The 14,362-nt window shown below is 34.7% G+C and overlaps 1 protein-coding gene across 3 annotated transcripts in view; it reads left to right on the forward strand.

Moving 5' to 3' along the window:
• Nucleotides 1-14,362, forward strand: part of bicd1a (BICD cargo adaptor 1a) — a 67,302-nt gene that overhangs the window by 35,151 nt on the left and 17,789 nt on the right. For all 3 annotated transcript variants that reach the window (XM_087293005.1, XM_087293006.1, XM_087293004.1), the window contains exons 3-4: nt 11,110-11,262; nt 11,970-12,431. In XM_087293005.1, the coding sequence (XP_087149131.1) occupies nt 11,110-11,262; nt 11,970-12,431 (615 nt within the window). The remainder of the gene's footprint in view (nt 1-11,109; nt 11,263-11,969; nt 12,432-14,362) is intronic.

The following is a 14,362-nucleotide window of genomic DNA, read 5'->3' on the forward strand; positions in this document are numbered from 1 at the left end:
CTTATGTCTTAAACTGTTGCTTCAGTGCTTTCTATGCTGTGAAGTGGACCAGTCCCTCCTGCAGCAAAATAGCCCCACAACATGATGCTGCCGCCCCCATACTTCAAATGTAACACTGGTCATTATGGCCAAACAGTTCAATCTTAGTTCCATCAGACCACAGGACATGTCTCCAAAAATTTTAATTTTCCCAGTGTAATTTAGCAAATTGTAACCTGGCTTTTTTGTTGATTCTGGCTTGTTGATTTTTTTTCCATGTTGTCACACAAGGAAGCAGTGTGTTTGAGGTTTTCCTTAAATACTATTCTACAGTTGTGCCTCCAATTAACTTAAATGTTGTCAATTAGCCAATCAGAAACTTCCAAAACCTTGACACCATCATCTTAGCTTTTTCAGAGGCATAATAATCTTATTGTATTTAAACTTGACTTTCAAGAAAAGTAATAACAATTTCTCAAAAAAATATATCTGTCATTATTCTACTATTAAACACAACAGAAACAAATGTGATAATCCTAACTTACCAAAAAGAGAAAAAGTTAAGTCACATTAACATCTGACTTTTTTTTTAAGGGTTATGTGCCTTTTTTACAGTGTATGTAAACTTCTGGTTTTAACTGTATATCAGGGGTTCTCAATGTTTACATTAAAAGGTCAAAATCTGAATTTTATTAAGGTCAAAGGTTCGTAATAATTGATATTACATAAATTATTTTTAATAAACATCCATTACATGTATCACAAGTCAACACTATTCATTTTTCTTTAAATAAAGTGACATTTGCATTCAAACACAATAAACACAATGCAAATGTGGCAAAACCACTAATATAAGTGCATTTTTATACAGAACACAACAAAAGGTAGGCCAATATCATCTGGATGCAGCCATGATGATGCAAGCTGAGACTACATATCTCAGAGATGCAATGTCAGACACAATGAACTGAGTAGAGCTAGTGATGTCATTGTGAGAGCTAGGGTTAGGTGTGGGAATTAAAAAGCTTTGCATGCAGGCCCACTGCACCAGGTCTGCATTCAGACCTCTCTCCAAAAAAAGTGAAAAATATAAAAGGTGTCTAATGAAAACTTTAAGTGTTGTAGTTTTGTGGTCCTTATATCTGTAATTTGTGGATACTGCCGTTCGAGATTACTGTGTTTTGATCATAGTGGGGTTTTACATTTCCACTCTTTACAACTCCAATTGTCTCATTACAAATAAATCAGAATGGCTTTGTGCTGGCTTGTGGCAAAATAAACGCACACCTATATGTCCATTCAACTTTGAACTGTCTATTCTCTTCACCATTTTCCGTGACACAGATGTCTTCATCCATTCAAATGATCGCTTTGCTGCGATGTGTTAAAGCTGGCGTGCACGCGATAAGCCTGCTCCATCACTTGAAGCCTCGTATGATCACTGGATGTCATGACAACAGAGTATATTGCCTTCGATTTTATTTTGGCCCAGATTTTTTATTTTTTCAACTAAACAGTTGATTTATATCGTTTGTGCATTTATCAATAAAGAAAAATCCACAATTTGAATCCTTTATGCACAGTCTTGCAATACGAAATGGAGTCGGGCCTGGAATTGAATACCCTTGAGGTCTGGATCCGGACCAGAGTCTGGACTTTGAGAAGCCCTCTTGTATATCAATCATGTATAAAATGAATAAATGTCAAACAGTATTCAGGCACAGAAATTGAATAGTGGAATGTAAAATAACACTGTATGATCTTCGTTGTATTAATAAGTCAATAAAATTAGTCGTCATTAAAACAACAAATGTTGTACAGTTTTGTGCCTGAATGCTTTAAATTTACTTGAAATTCCTTTAAAACGCATACAAATGAGAAAGATTCGCTCTGTTATGGCTATACTTTGCAATGACTCCACAAATCTCATCTCTACTGTTGTGCTGATAAACTATGATCCCTCAACATTGCATATTCTGCGATGTGACTATTGTGGACACACTTTGTGATATAGATGCTGAAATTATATGTTGTGCTGCCCTACTTTGGGCTAAATGGTCTGTTTTTTTTTCTTTCATGCTTTGTTACCTTATGGAATTTTTTTTTATTGAACAGGGATACTAGTTTGCCTTGTTTGCTTCAATAATTTGCTAAATTGTCTTAAAAAAGTGAAAAAGGATTGATAAAATCGTAAAATCATATTTTTTTTTCACGTTTAGCTTACTCTTAGTGCACAAACACACACAAAACATATATTAGTAGTGATTTGCAACATTTGTTTTAGAGGACTTCATCTTGGGTCAAAGGGTTATTTTGAGGGCAGTCAGTCTGTATGTGTAGTGTGTCAGCAGTCACTGGTGTCGGGGTCACAGACTGTCGCCATAGTGCATTGTAGGGGGCAAATCCGTGGCTAAGCTGGACCATAAGAGAAATGCCCTGAGGTCGGCACAAAGACACACTGTACACACACACACACACACAAACGGTAGTCCTATGAGACAGGGAATTTCACCAAGAATTTCACACTGGGTTCACATACCTATCAGTTTGAAAGAGCTTAATTACCACAGTGCACTCTGGTACTCAGAGAGACAACCTAGATTACATTAGTAATAGGTTTCATTCAGTAGCTAATGTTTTATGCCACACAGAAAATTATATCTGTGTTCATTTGTATCTGTTTTTCTGTTTGTAAATAAACACCAGTTAAACAAGAAAAACAATCCAGTACGCAAAACTGCATGAGATATAAGCATGGACTCAGTAAATGATTTAGAAAGGGATTTAGAAGATTTTTTTAAAATAATTTTACTGTTGTCTGAACCAACTTTGATGTTGGTTTGAGAATGTCTGAGCAGATGTTTTAAAAGCTTCAGTTTGAAAGTGTGATCTAGTTTGGCCTTTAAAAAATCTTAAAATTAAACATTTTAGGTCACCAGTTAATCACACATAAAAGTGTTTAGCACAGTTCTAGCCATATACGGTTGAAGTCAGAATTATTAGCCCCCCTTTGATTATTTTGTTTTCTTTTTTAAAGATTTCCCAAGTGATGTTTAACAGGGCAAGGAAATTTTCACAGTATGTCTGATAAAATGCTGGAGAAAGTCTTATTTGTTTTTTTCGTCTAGAATTTAAGGCCGTTTTAAATTTTTTAAAACCCATTTTAGAGTCAAATTATTAGCCCCATTAAGCTTTATTTTTTGAAAGTCTGCAGAACAAACCATCGTTATACAAAAACTTGCCTAATTACCCTAACCTGCCTAGTTAGCCTAATTAACCCAGTTAAGCCTTTAAATGTCACTTTAAGCTGTATAGAAAAAAAATCTGTCATGGAAAAATATCTAGTCAAATATTATTTACTGTCATCATGATAAAGATAAAATAAATCAGGTATTAGGAATCAGTTATTAAACTATTATGTTGAGAAATGTGTTGAAAAAGTCTCTCTGTTAAACAGAAATTGGGGAAAAAGGTCCCTGGTTTGAGGCCCGGCTGGGTCAGTTGGCATTTCTGTGTGGAGTTTGCATGTTCTCCCCGTGTTCGTGTGGGTTTCCTCCGGGTGCTCTGGTTTCCCCCTCAGTTCTAAGACATGTGGTATAGATGAATTGGGTAAGTTAAATTGGCAGTAGTTTATGTGTGTGAATGAGTGTGTATGGATGTTTCCCAGTACCTGTTTGTTGACCAATAAAAGAGGCTGTGAGCCGACCATTATTTTTGCAACATCATTTGATGCCACTAGACTAATTTTGGCCTTGGTCTACCTCATGATGTAGTTGAATCATTTCAGTCTTTTAACCAGCATTAGAGGTTTTTGGCATGGCACATGGTAGGTTTTCTCTAGTACTGGCTCATGCACTGCTCCTGACCCCTGAGTGTGTGAAGCCCATGATTACCACTGCTATAGAGCTGTACTGGGAGATAATTGTTCGGTAATCCTCTGGGGTGCATGTCCAGCTCATTTGAACGGGCACAGCAATGCTTTAAATATGCAATGAGACATCACATCCTCTACAAGAGCTGCAGTATTGTATACAGTAATCAATAACCTAGCTCATGAAAAGGTCATCAGCCAGGATGAGCAAAATATGTGACGCCATATCAGTGTTTGATTCTCTTATTCCAGTTATGAGTGCTGGATTTGTAGGAGATAGCTTTTAGACACATTTTTTTAGTCATAGACACTACAGTTTAACATTAAAATACACAGCAAAACAACTGCAAACATGTTTCATTGTCAAGTTCAAGAAATCAATGATGATTTAACAGTGTGAGTGTGTTATACTGCTGTAAGTAGCCCTCACAAGATACAATGTGGTCATAAAACTATGGAAATAGCAACATTATGCAGGCAAAACTGGTGTTAAAACAATGCTCACTTGATACTAAGGGAAGCAGAGTGTATCAGAAAAATGTTTCTGGAGACAATTTGGAGTCAGATCTGAATTTCAAATGTCATGTCAAAGCAGTAAGTAAATCAATATATTTTCATCTCAAAAACATTGCAAGAATTTGATTCTTTGTTTACAGTTAGGACTGGGGTGGATTACTGTAACGGCCTCCTCACTGGCATTCCCAAAAAGACAGTCAGACACTTGCAGCTCATCCAGAACACTGCTGCCAACATTCTGAGCAGAACCAGAACATCAGAGCACATCACACCTGTACTTAGGTCCTTACATTGGCTCCCAGTTACATTCAGAATAGATCTTGAAGTATTCTAACTGGTCTGTACATCACTAAATGACCTAGGACCTCAATACATCACAGATATGCTCATCTAACAGATCACTCAGATCATTAGGATCAAGTAAATTAGAAATTCCAAGAGTTCAGTCAAAACAGGCTTAATATGCCTTTAGCTACTATGCTCCATCTACCTGCCTTAACTTGATACAAATCAGGATTGACCTATGAATTCAGGTTGGCCAATTTTAGTGAGCCTGTGTGGGTTGGTTTTTAGCTTGCAGGATAATCAACTGCGTTGTCTTCTGCTGCTGGAGCTCATCTGCTTCAATGTTTTATAAGGTTCATTCATTCATTTTCCTTTAGCTTAGTCATTATTTATGAGGTCGCCACAGCGGAATGATCTGCCAACTATTCCAGCATATATTTTATGCAGCAGATGCCCTTCCAGCCACAACCCAGTAGTGGGAAACACTCATACACAGTCATTCACACACACTTATACACTACGGCCAATCAAGTTTATTCAATTCACCTATAGCGAATGTTTTGGGACTGTGGGGGAAACAGGAGCACCTAGAGGAAACCCACGCACACGGGGAGAACATGCAATCTCCACACGGAAACGCCAATTGGTTCAGCCATGTCTCAAACCAGCGACCTTCTTACTGTGAAGCAACAGTGCTAGCCACTGTGCCACCCTGTTTTATAATATTATAAATAATAAATAAATCAAACACATTTTGAATTATGAATCTCTTAACCCCTTCAGACCTGAATTATGTTCCAAATTTCAGAAAAATGGGATGTCATGTGATGTCCATTGTAATGGACGCAGGGTCTGAAGTGGTTAATGCCAACTCTCTGTAATGGTAATTTTCTCCAGAATAATTATTGTATTATTTCTTTATGGGGAAAATAGTGCTGAAATGGTACTGAGAGTGGTATAGTATAAAGTGTGTCTGTGGGTCAAAGACATTTTGTTGTCCATATTAAATTAAAGTGATCGATTTAAATGCATAAATCATATTTAAAATGAGTGTTAACACTTTATTTTGATGGTCCATTTGAGTATAAGTAGAGTGTCTGCTTAATATCCATTGATACTGCTCCTTCAACAGACATTTAACTGACTATGAGAAACTTTGTAAGTATGTTAACTTACGTTAACCCTATAGCACTAACATTAACCCTATAGGTAGACCTAACATTAACCCTATAGGTAGACCTAACATTAACCCTATAGGTACATGGTTTCCGCTTCATTCATTCTTCCATGGCAGGGCGCCACACCAAAATTCATCCTGCCACGGCTACATTATAGCTTCTCATTAAAAACATTGTTTTTTTAATAGCGGTATATAATCACTCCAGAAAGTATTAAAGGGTAAGTGAATTATAACGGTGAAAACCTTTCTGTAACCGTAGTAGTGCGGGCGTCATTTGTTTAACCCTTTAAGGTGACATGCTGACTGACTGACTGACTGACTGACAGGCGCACGATGCGTGAGGCCAGCAAACATGGCATATAGCCATTTCACTTTACTTCAGGACGCATTAATGCTACTCTGTAGGTCTATTGGAGACATTCATAAATATTCCTAGCAAATCTAATAAATGCTGGAGACATACTTGTTACATAAACGCACTTCAGCAGCGTTTATTTGAGAGCGCACAAGAAGATCTGCTCGCTCTTGAAGTGGCTTATATTTGAGGTGGCGTGCAAGAAGTTTTGTGCATGAGCAGAGGAAATCGGCATGCCAGCAAAGAGATTTGCATGCTCGTAGGCTATTACATAAATGCGATCCCGACTTCTAATACTGCGCTCAAAACATTCTTCATTGAAAAAACGCCACAGGTAGTTGGTAGATCTGTGCAAAAGAAAGGCCTGCCGCCACAGCTGGAAAAAAAAATCCTAGTGGAAACACTGAGGTAACATTAACCCTATAGGCAGACCTAACAGTCTACCTATAATCTAATGAGAATTAGTTGGCATGTACTTTACATGCAATGTAACTAAAATTCAACAAACAGACCATCAAAATAAAGTGTGACCATCAATAAATATATAGTTATAGTATAATATATATAATATAGTTAATAAATGTTAATTTAATGTAACAAAATTATGTTACAATTATACAACTTATTCTGACCTTTACTTTACTAAAATTCATAAAAGAATAAGTGGTTATAATAAATTACTTGCTGACAAATGAATAAAACACTGGAAAAGCATGAATATTTGTGTCTTTTCTCTTTGAGTGTTTTCGTTTGTCATCAATTCTACACTGAGTGACTTTTAAATGGGTCTCTTCTGTAAATCATTGGTAATTAATAGCATTTTTTTTGCTCGGAAAATACAATAATTAAGCAGGACACATTGTAATGATTGGAGGGAAAAAATAAAGTTGTATTACACTTTATGCAACCCCTTCTCACCTTTGACCTGTATAAAAAATTAAACAGATTATTAAAATATGTGACTCCATTATGTTGCATAGGTTTATTTTTTGGCAATAGCCATGTATTGGATCATTTAAATTTATTACATTTTCTTTCTTTTTTTTTGCCAAAAATTATTTAATGTTTTCCCAGAATGGGTTGCGGCTGTAAGGGCATCCGCTGCATAAAAGCGTGCTGGATAGGTTGGCGGTTCATTCCACTGTTGCGACCTCGGATTAATAAAGGGACTAAGCCCAAAATAAATAAATGAATGAATAATTTAATGTGCAACGTTTCATGTATAAGATATTAAATATCCCACCATAAATATATATAACTTAATTCTGGATTTCTGATTAGAAATGTGTATTACTAAGAACTTTAGAAATCATTAATGTTTAATATTTTCTCAATACTTTGATTTTTTTTTAACTCTCTGACTCCACATTTTCAAATATTGTCCTTTTTTAAATATTGCCTTATTTATTCAGCTTTCATGTGTGAAAAATGATCCCTATGACTACAGGGTAACACATGATTTATATAAATATTCAGAATATAAACATATGCCATGGTCAACATGCCTGTCTTACTGCCCAATCAGCGCCAACTATAGGTTTTCTCCTGAGTTTGGCTCTCTTCCCATGTCTATTCCACACCTTTGACTCTTCATCAGCAGTACTGCCTGCTTTGTGCAGTGCTGGGGGTTTTCTCTTTCTTTCAGCAATTGTGATTTTTCCAGTGAACTGCTCTTGAAGAACAGTTCAAAGCGTTTCAAAGATTACTACCCTGTCAGTGCTGGCGCAAACGTTGTGATTAAATAGCATTAAAGAGTTACCTTTTGGCCTCTCATTGTGGATCATTGTTAGATTACCGCTACTGTACCATCTCTGATGCATTAAGATTTAGACCACATTTTGTCATCTCGCTTGTCACATTCTGTTTCAGCTGTTAAAAGAGCCTTTGTTTCGACTTTCTCACATAGATTGAACTGTGAGGAAGAAAGTGCTGACTTGAGGGTTTCCTCTGACGACAAGCAATTTGTTATCCAGAGTTCCTGTTTGCAGAAGTGTGGACATGCTCAGTATCATCACAGGGTTCGGTGCTTTTTATATTTAAGCCAAAGGCATCTCTATGGATTGATCATATCAGTTATCATACAGTATATCCATGTTTGGTGCAACACAGAGAAATGTTAATGTACATTGCTTTGGTGTGCTTTCTAACAACACATCCCATAATGATAATAAAAATAATAATAATGATCATTTTTTTGTATAGCACTTTAAACTGTTACACTTTTCCTACATGCAACTCAAAGTGCTTCACAAGCAAACAAATATTAAGAAACAACATCAATATCAGGTAAAATATAAAAAAAAAAAAAAACGGATAAAGAAATACAAAAAAAACAAAAACAAATGTATGCACAAATAGAGCAAAATAAACAGTAAGTCCCAATTCCAATTCTATTTTTGTACCCCTTCCCCTTGGCCCTTAAAACCGAGAGTGAAGGGGAAGGGCTTACCCCTAAGAAAAGGGATAGCATTACAGCACCTGCACACGTCATCATATGTCATCTTGATCTCATGCTTCATACAGTATGAGGTCAGACGATCGCAGCTGCTGTAGTTATTCCTATTGCTTTATTTTGGGGTATTTATCTTTAAGAAATCCATGAAGGCATATATCATGTTATCATAACGATATAATAAGGCAATAAGATCGTAACTATACTGCGCATTTACACAGTGGCCATATTCATCTCTGTAAACACACAAAACCAACATTAACATTATTGCAGACACTGTAAAAAGCTCATTCCCAGCCACTAGACTTTTCTGACAGGGTATTGGAGTGTCATCGAGTGTCAGAGTGTTGTGGGACTGCTGTACAGGAGTTATGATTAGGAATTATAGATCGCATAATTTAGCGGTTTTTATTTTAGCGTTTTTTAAAAGCATGACGGTAAAACATGAACGCGCTTATGAATATATTAAGACATGTTTGTTTGTTGTAAAAATTTGTAATATGACAAAAACACTCATTAGTGGATCTTACTTCCGGGTGCAGCCATCCTGACGTTGTGGCTGGTGTATTCTGTGAAATTTTCTTAGCTTTTGGTTTCGAGTGTGGTCCTGAAAAATCTATATTCGAAGGGGTATTCACCCCTTCCCCTTAGCCCTACGCCTTTAAGCTAAAGAGAATTGGGACACACCTTTACAGGAACGCGCAAAACGTGGGGTAGGGGATAGGCTAAGGGGTAGAACTGGGATTAAGCCTAAATGTACACTCAGATAAATGCATTCATGTACACACATATATACATATATTTAGACACACACACGCACAGTACATAAATATAAACACACAAACACATACATTATAAACAAATGTACATAAAATGCGTACTTTACATACTATTATATTTGTATGCAATTTAAAAAAAGTTTGTCTTAACACGTTTTTAAAAACATGAATGCTAGGTGATTCTAGGGCAGAATATATGTTAATATGTTCAGTTATAATAATATTTAACAGATTTATATGCATAATGCTATATGCATGGTTTTATCTGTCTGATTATGATCAGTTATATGTCCCGTATAATGTTATGGATGACAACGTAAAAATTGAATAATTAAAATTAAATTAAATTAAATTAAATTAAATTAAATTAAATTAAATTAAATTAAATTAAAATAAATTAAATTAAATTAAATTAAATTAAGAAAATCTGCATAGTTTCCCCAAAGTCAAGGAACAAGTTCAATACATATCATTATGTATTATGCATTACTGTATGTTTGCATTTCATATTTGTGAAAAGTTTGGTTGAAATTTTGTCATGTTTTGACAATAAAGAGTATTTTAACTTAACAATTAATATGCTTTTACAACTTTCACTGAGGGGCAAAAATGTGCCTTTAAAGGTCCCATGAAGTGCTTTGAAATGTGCACTTTTATTCGATGTTTGACAAAATCTCAAATGAAACATGAAGAAGGGGCGGGACATACTTTATAGTAACCCCTCCCCTTTTAAAAAAACAGCACACAGCATTTAGTCTTTATCACAGCTCTGCCATTGAGAGTGGTTGAGACCCAGCGCATCAAATGAAAAGCAAATAAGAAGCGTCTTGAAGTGGGAAGGGCATGTCAAATATTTTAGAGCATTGTATGGGTCACACAATTTGATGAGAAACTGAAGTATGAGGTGATTTCAGGTATTGATCTATTTAGGCAGAAGCGACAAACTGCAAGCTTTGTTTGTTTAAATCTTTTTAATGCAAACTGTGTTACTGTTTTGAAGCCGACTAGCGTATATAAATCTTTAAGACTAACATAGTGATCCTAACATTAAAAACCTCTATTTTAATTTACGGGACCTTTAAAATCTTTTAAATAGTTTATATTTGTCGTGATAAAAGTATATGACAAATGTCACCTGATATGATACTTTTTTGGTCTGTTCGCACAGCCCTGAATTTGTGAATTACTGTATTTTATACAGTAAAATTCTCTAAAATCATTTAAGAGTTTTCTTGGCTGTGTTTTGATTCATTGTCTTGCTGAAATATCCACCCTGGATTCATCTTCATCATAGTAATGTAGAAGTTGGAATAAAGCAGCTAATATTAACTTACAGTTCAGTGAGGAAGGGCAAATGGTTGCAGAAGAACTACTGAGAGATTTCAGATGCTGTCTGGGCTTTCTACACCTCCCTTTCTTCATGTGTTTAATACTTTTTCCCTTTGTCATTTCATTTTATTACTCATAACTTCATTTGTAAACTGATTGGATTTTTTTTTTTGCATATATGGATTTCTTTGGGTGGTACAAGCATCTGGTGAAAATCTCAATTCAACAGCACCATTAGCAATATGTTTTCTGAGAAAAATGGTGACGTGTTCAATACTTATTTCTCCACTGTATATTGCATATTAATTTTACAATAGGCTTGTGCTTACTTTTTTCTGTGTTGTCCTTTTGCGTGTCTTTCAGAACAATGAGACGTTAGAGCTGCAGAGGAGCCGGATGAGAGAGGAGATCAGAGAGTATAAGTTCAGAGAGGCCAGACTTCTGCAGGACTACACTGAGCTGGAGGAGGAGAACATCACTTTACAGAAACTGGTGTCAACACTCAAACAGAATCAGGTAAACACACACCATCAACAGCATTTTCAGAAACATATAATTTCCTCAGATCTTGGTAGTGAGGGCTATACCGTCATTGGTTGATTTGAAAGAAAGGGATGTTTACATTTAATTATACCATATTTAAATTTACCAAAAAACTTATTTTAAAGTAAAAATCTCAGTCTGTTTCAAATGAATTTAAAAAAGGAAAACATTTAGTTTGAATGAGTGACAGTATGTCTGTTTTATTTTAATTTAATTAATTTTGTTATTTTTTGTTTTATGTTTTTCTATTTTATTCAAAGATACAGTCTTTAGAAAATGTAAAGATGGAATATTGTTTTTTTTTTTTTGGTATTAAAAAGACTCCTTACAATAATTTTTCTTAATTTATATATTTATTTTATGGCTATAATTATTGGAATTGTAATGACTTTTATTTGAAATGAGTGACAGTGTGTCTTATTTTATTATTTTTATTTATTTTTATAAGTATTTATGTATTTGTTTGTTTGTTTATTTCTTTTATTATTATCATAATAATAATAATAATAATAATTATTATTATTATTATTATTAACTATAATAATAATAATAATAATAATATAATCATTATTATCATCATCATCATTATTAATATTATTATATTTTTTATTATCATCATTATTATTATCATTATTATGATTATTATATTCCACAGTTGAGTGTCCATTTATTTCTCACAGGTGGAATATGAGGGTCTAAAGCATGAAATCAAAGTGCTTGAAGAAGAAACGGTGCTGCTCAACAGTCAATTAGAAGATGCTTTACGGTTAAAAGACATTTCCCAAGGCCAGTTGGAGGAAGCGTTGGATTCTCTGAAGAGCGAACGAGAGCAGAAGAACAATCTGAGAAAAGAGCTGGCTCATCATCTCAGCCTGACTGACAGTGTTTATGGAGCCAGCACTCACCTGGCCATCTCTGCCGTGGAGGGTCTGAAGTTTGCAGAGGAGGCTGCGACCAATGGCACGTCTGCTTCCGGGACCAGTCCTAACAACGAGGACAGCAACCGGTGTAATAATGAGTGTAATGGACATGGACCAAAAGGAGAATACCATCGCAGGAAGACAGAGATGCTCCCGGTGTCTGATCTCTTCAGTGAACTCAACCTGTCTGAGATACAGAAACTCAAGCAGCAGCTCATACAGGTCAGTCGAAAAAGATGGGATAATCTGATTATAATATACAGTTTAAGTCTGAATTATTAGCCCCCTCTATATTTTTGTCACCAATTTCTGTTTAATGAAGAGAAGATTTTCTTTAATACATTTCTAATCATAATAGTTTTAATACTTCATTTCTAATAACTGATTTATTTTATCTGTGCCATAATGACAGTAAATAATATTTTACTGGATATTTTTCAATGTACTAGTATTCAACTTAAAGTGACATTTAAAGACTTAGCTATGTTAGTTGGGCAAGTCATTGTATAACAGTGTGCTTTGTTCTGTACACAATCGAAAAAATCTTATGGGGGCAAATAATATTGACCTTAAAATGCTTAAAAAAAATGCTTTTATCCTAGGTGAAATAAAACACATAAGACGAAATCTTCCAGAAGAAAAAATATTATCGAAAATACTGTGAAAAATTCCTAAACTTTTTTTTTTTTTAATGACAGGAGGGCTAATAATTTTGACTTCATCTGTAGGACTGGAGTCCAAATAGTATTTTTTTGGATTGATTATTGATATGTTAGTTGTTATACCTCTTTTTTTGAGCATGAATAGGACAAATACACTAGATTGTTGCTAAAGAGAAATCACTCCACTAAACACTTTTATTTTATTTTTAAAAATGTACATTTTATTTACTAATTTGGCTGTTTGAAAATGCATTCTCTCTTAAAAACATACATAACTTGAATGAGTAGTTCGTTCATGACAGGGGGTATTATAGGGTTGGGTTTCATGATAAACTGTGATGCACACTTTAAAATTAAAATAATATAAAGTCTATATATAAAGTCTGATTTGTTTTATTTCCGCTAGAATAAAAGCAGTTTTAATTTTTTTAAAATAAACTTTAAGGTCGAAATTATTAGCCTCTTTAACCTTTATATTTTTTCGATAATCTACAGAACAAACCATCGTTACACAATAACTTGCCTAATTACCCTACCCTGCCTAGTAAACCTAATTAACCTAGTTAAGCCTTTAAATGTCAATTTAAGCTGTATAGAAGTGTCTTGAAAAATATCTAGTCAAATATTATTTACCATCATCATAGCAAAGACAAAGTCAGTTCTTAGAGATGAGTTATTAAAACTATTATGTTAAGAATTGTGTTGAAAAAATCTCTCCGTTAAACAGAAATTGAGGAAAAAATGAACAGGAGGGCTGATAATTCTGACTTCAACTGTATAAATAAATATATTTATAGGTATAATTATATTTATAATTTTTTTAAAAAAAAATTTTATTCAGTAACTTATAAACACTTTTCATGGTACTGAATGAAGCAGAATTTTTGTCCCTTTTTGTCTCTCTTAAAATAATGATTCAGTGATAAAAAAAACAATTACGAACTGGCAAACTGGCAACTGGGCTACTGTTAGAGAGCATATGAACATAATATTTACTCATTCATTCATTTTCTTGTCGGCTTAGTCCCTTTATTAATCTGGGGTCACCAAAGCGGAATGAACTGCCAACTTATCCAGCACGTTTTTACGCTGCGGATACCTTCCAGCCGCAACCCATCTCTGGGAAACATCTACACACATACACACACTCATACACTACAGTCAATTTAGCTTAACCAATTCACTAGTACCACATATCTTTGGACTGTGGTTAAAACCGGAACACCCGGAGGAAACCCACGTGATAGCAAGGAGAACATGCAAATTCCACACAAAAACGCCAACTGAGCCGAGGTTCGAACCAGCAACTCAGCACCCTACATAATATTCAAATGTGGCAAAAAGCATAAATACATAAATGAAGCGGTAAAAGGTTGTATTGAACACATGAAAAGGAATAAACAAGAATACAAATGTTCAGGGTCAACATAGTATTTAAGTGAGTATTCAAATGCCATCTGTCTTTTAAATTAGATCTCATTTGAATATCTT

This window comes from Danio rerio, chromosome 18 (genome assembly GCF_052040795.2).
Source record: "Danio rerio strain M-AB ecotype USA chromosome 18, GRCz13ab, whole genome shotgun sequence".
In the NCBI taxonomy this organism is placed as follows: domain Eukaryota; kingdom Metazoa; phylum Chordata; class Actinopteri; order Cypriniformes; family Danionidae; genus Danio; species Danio rerio.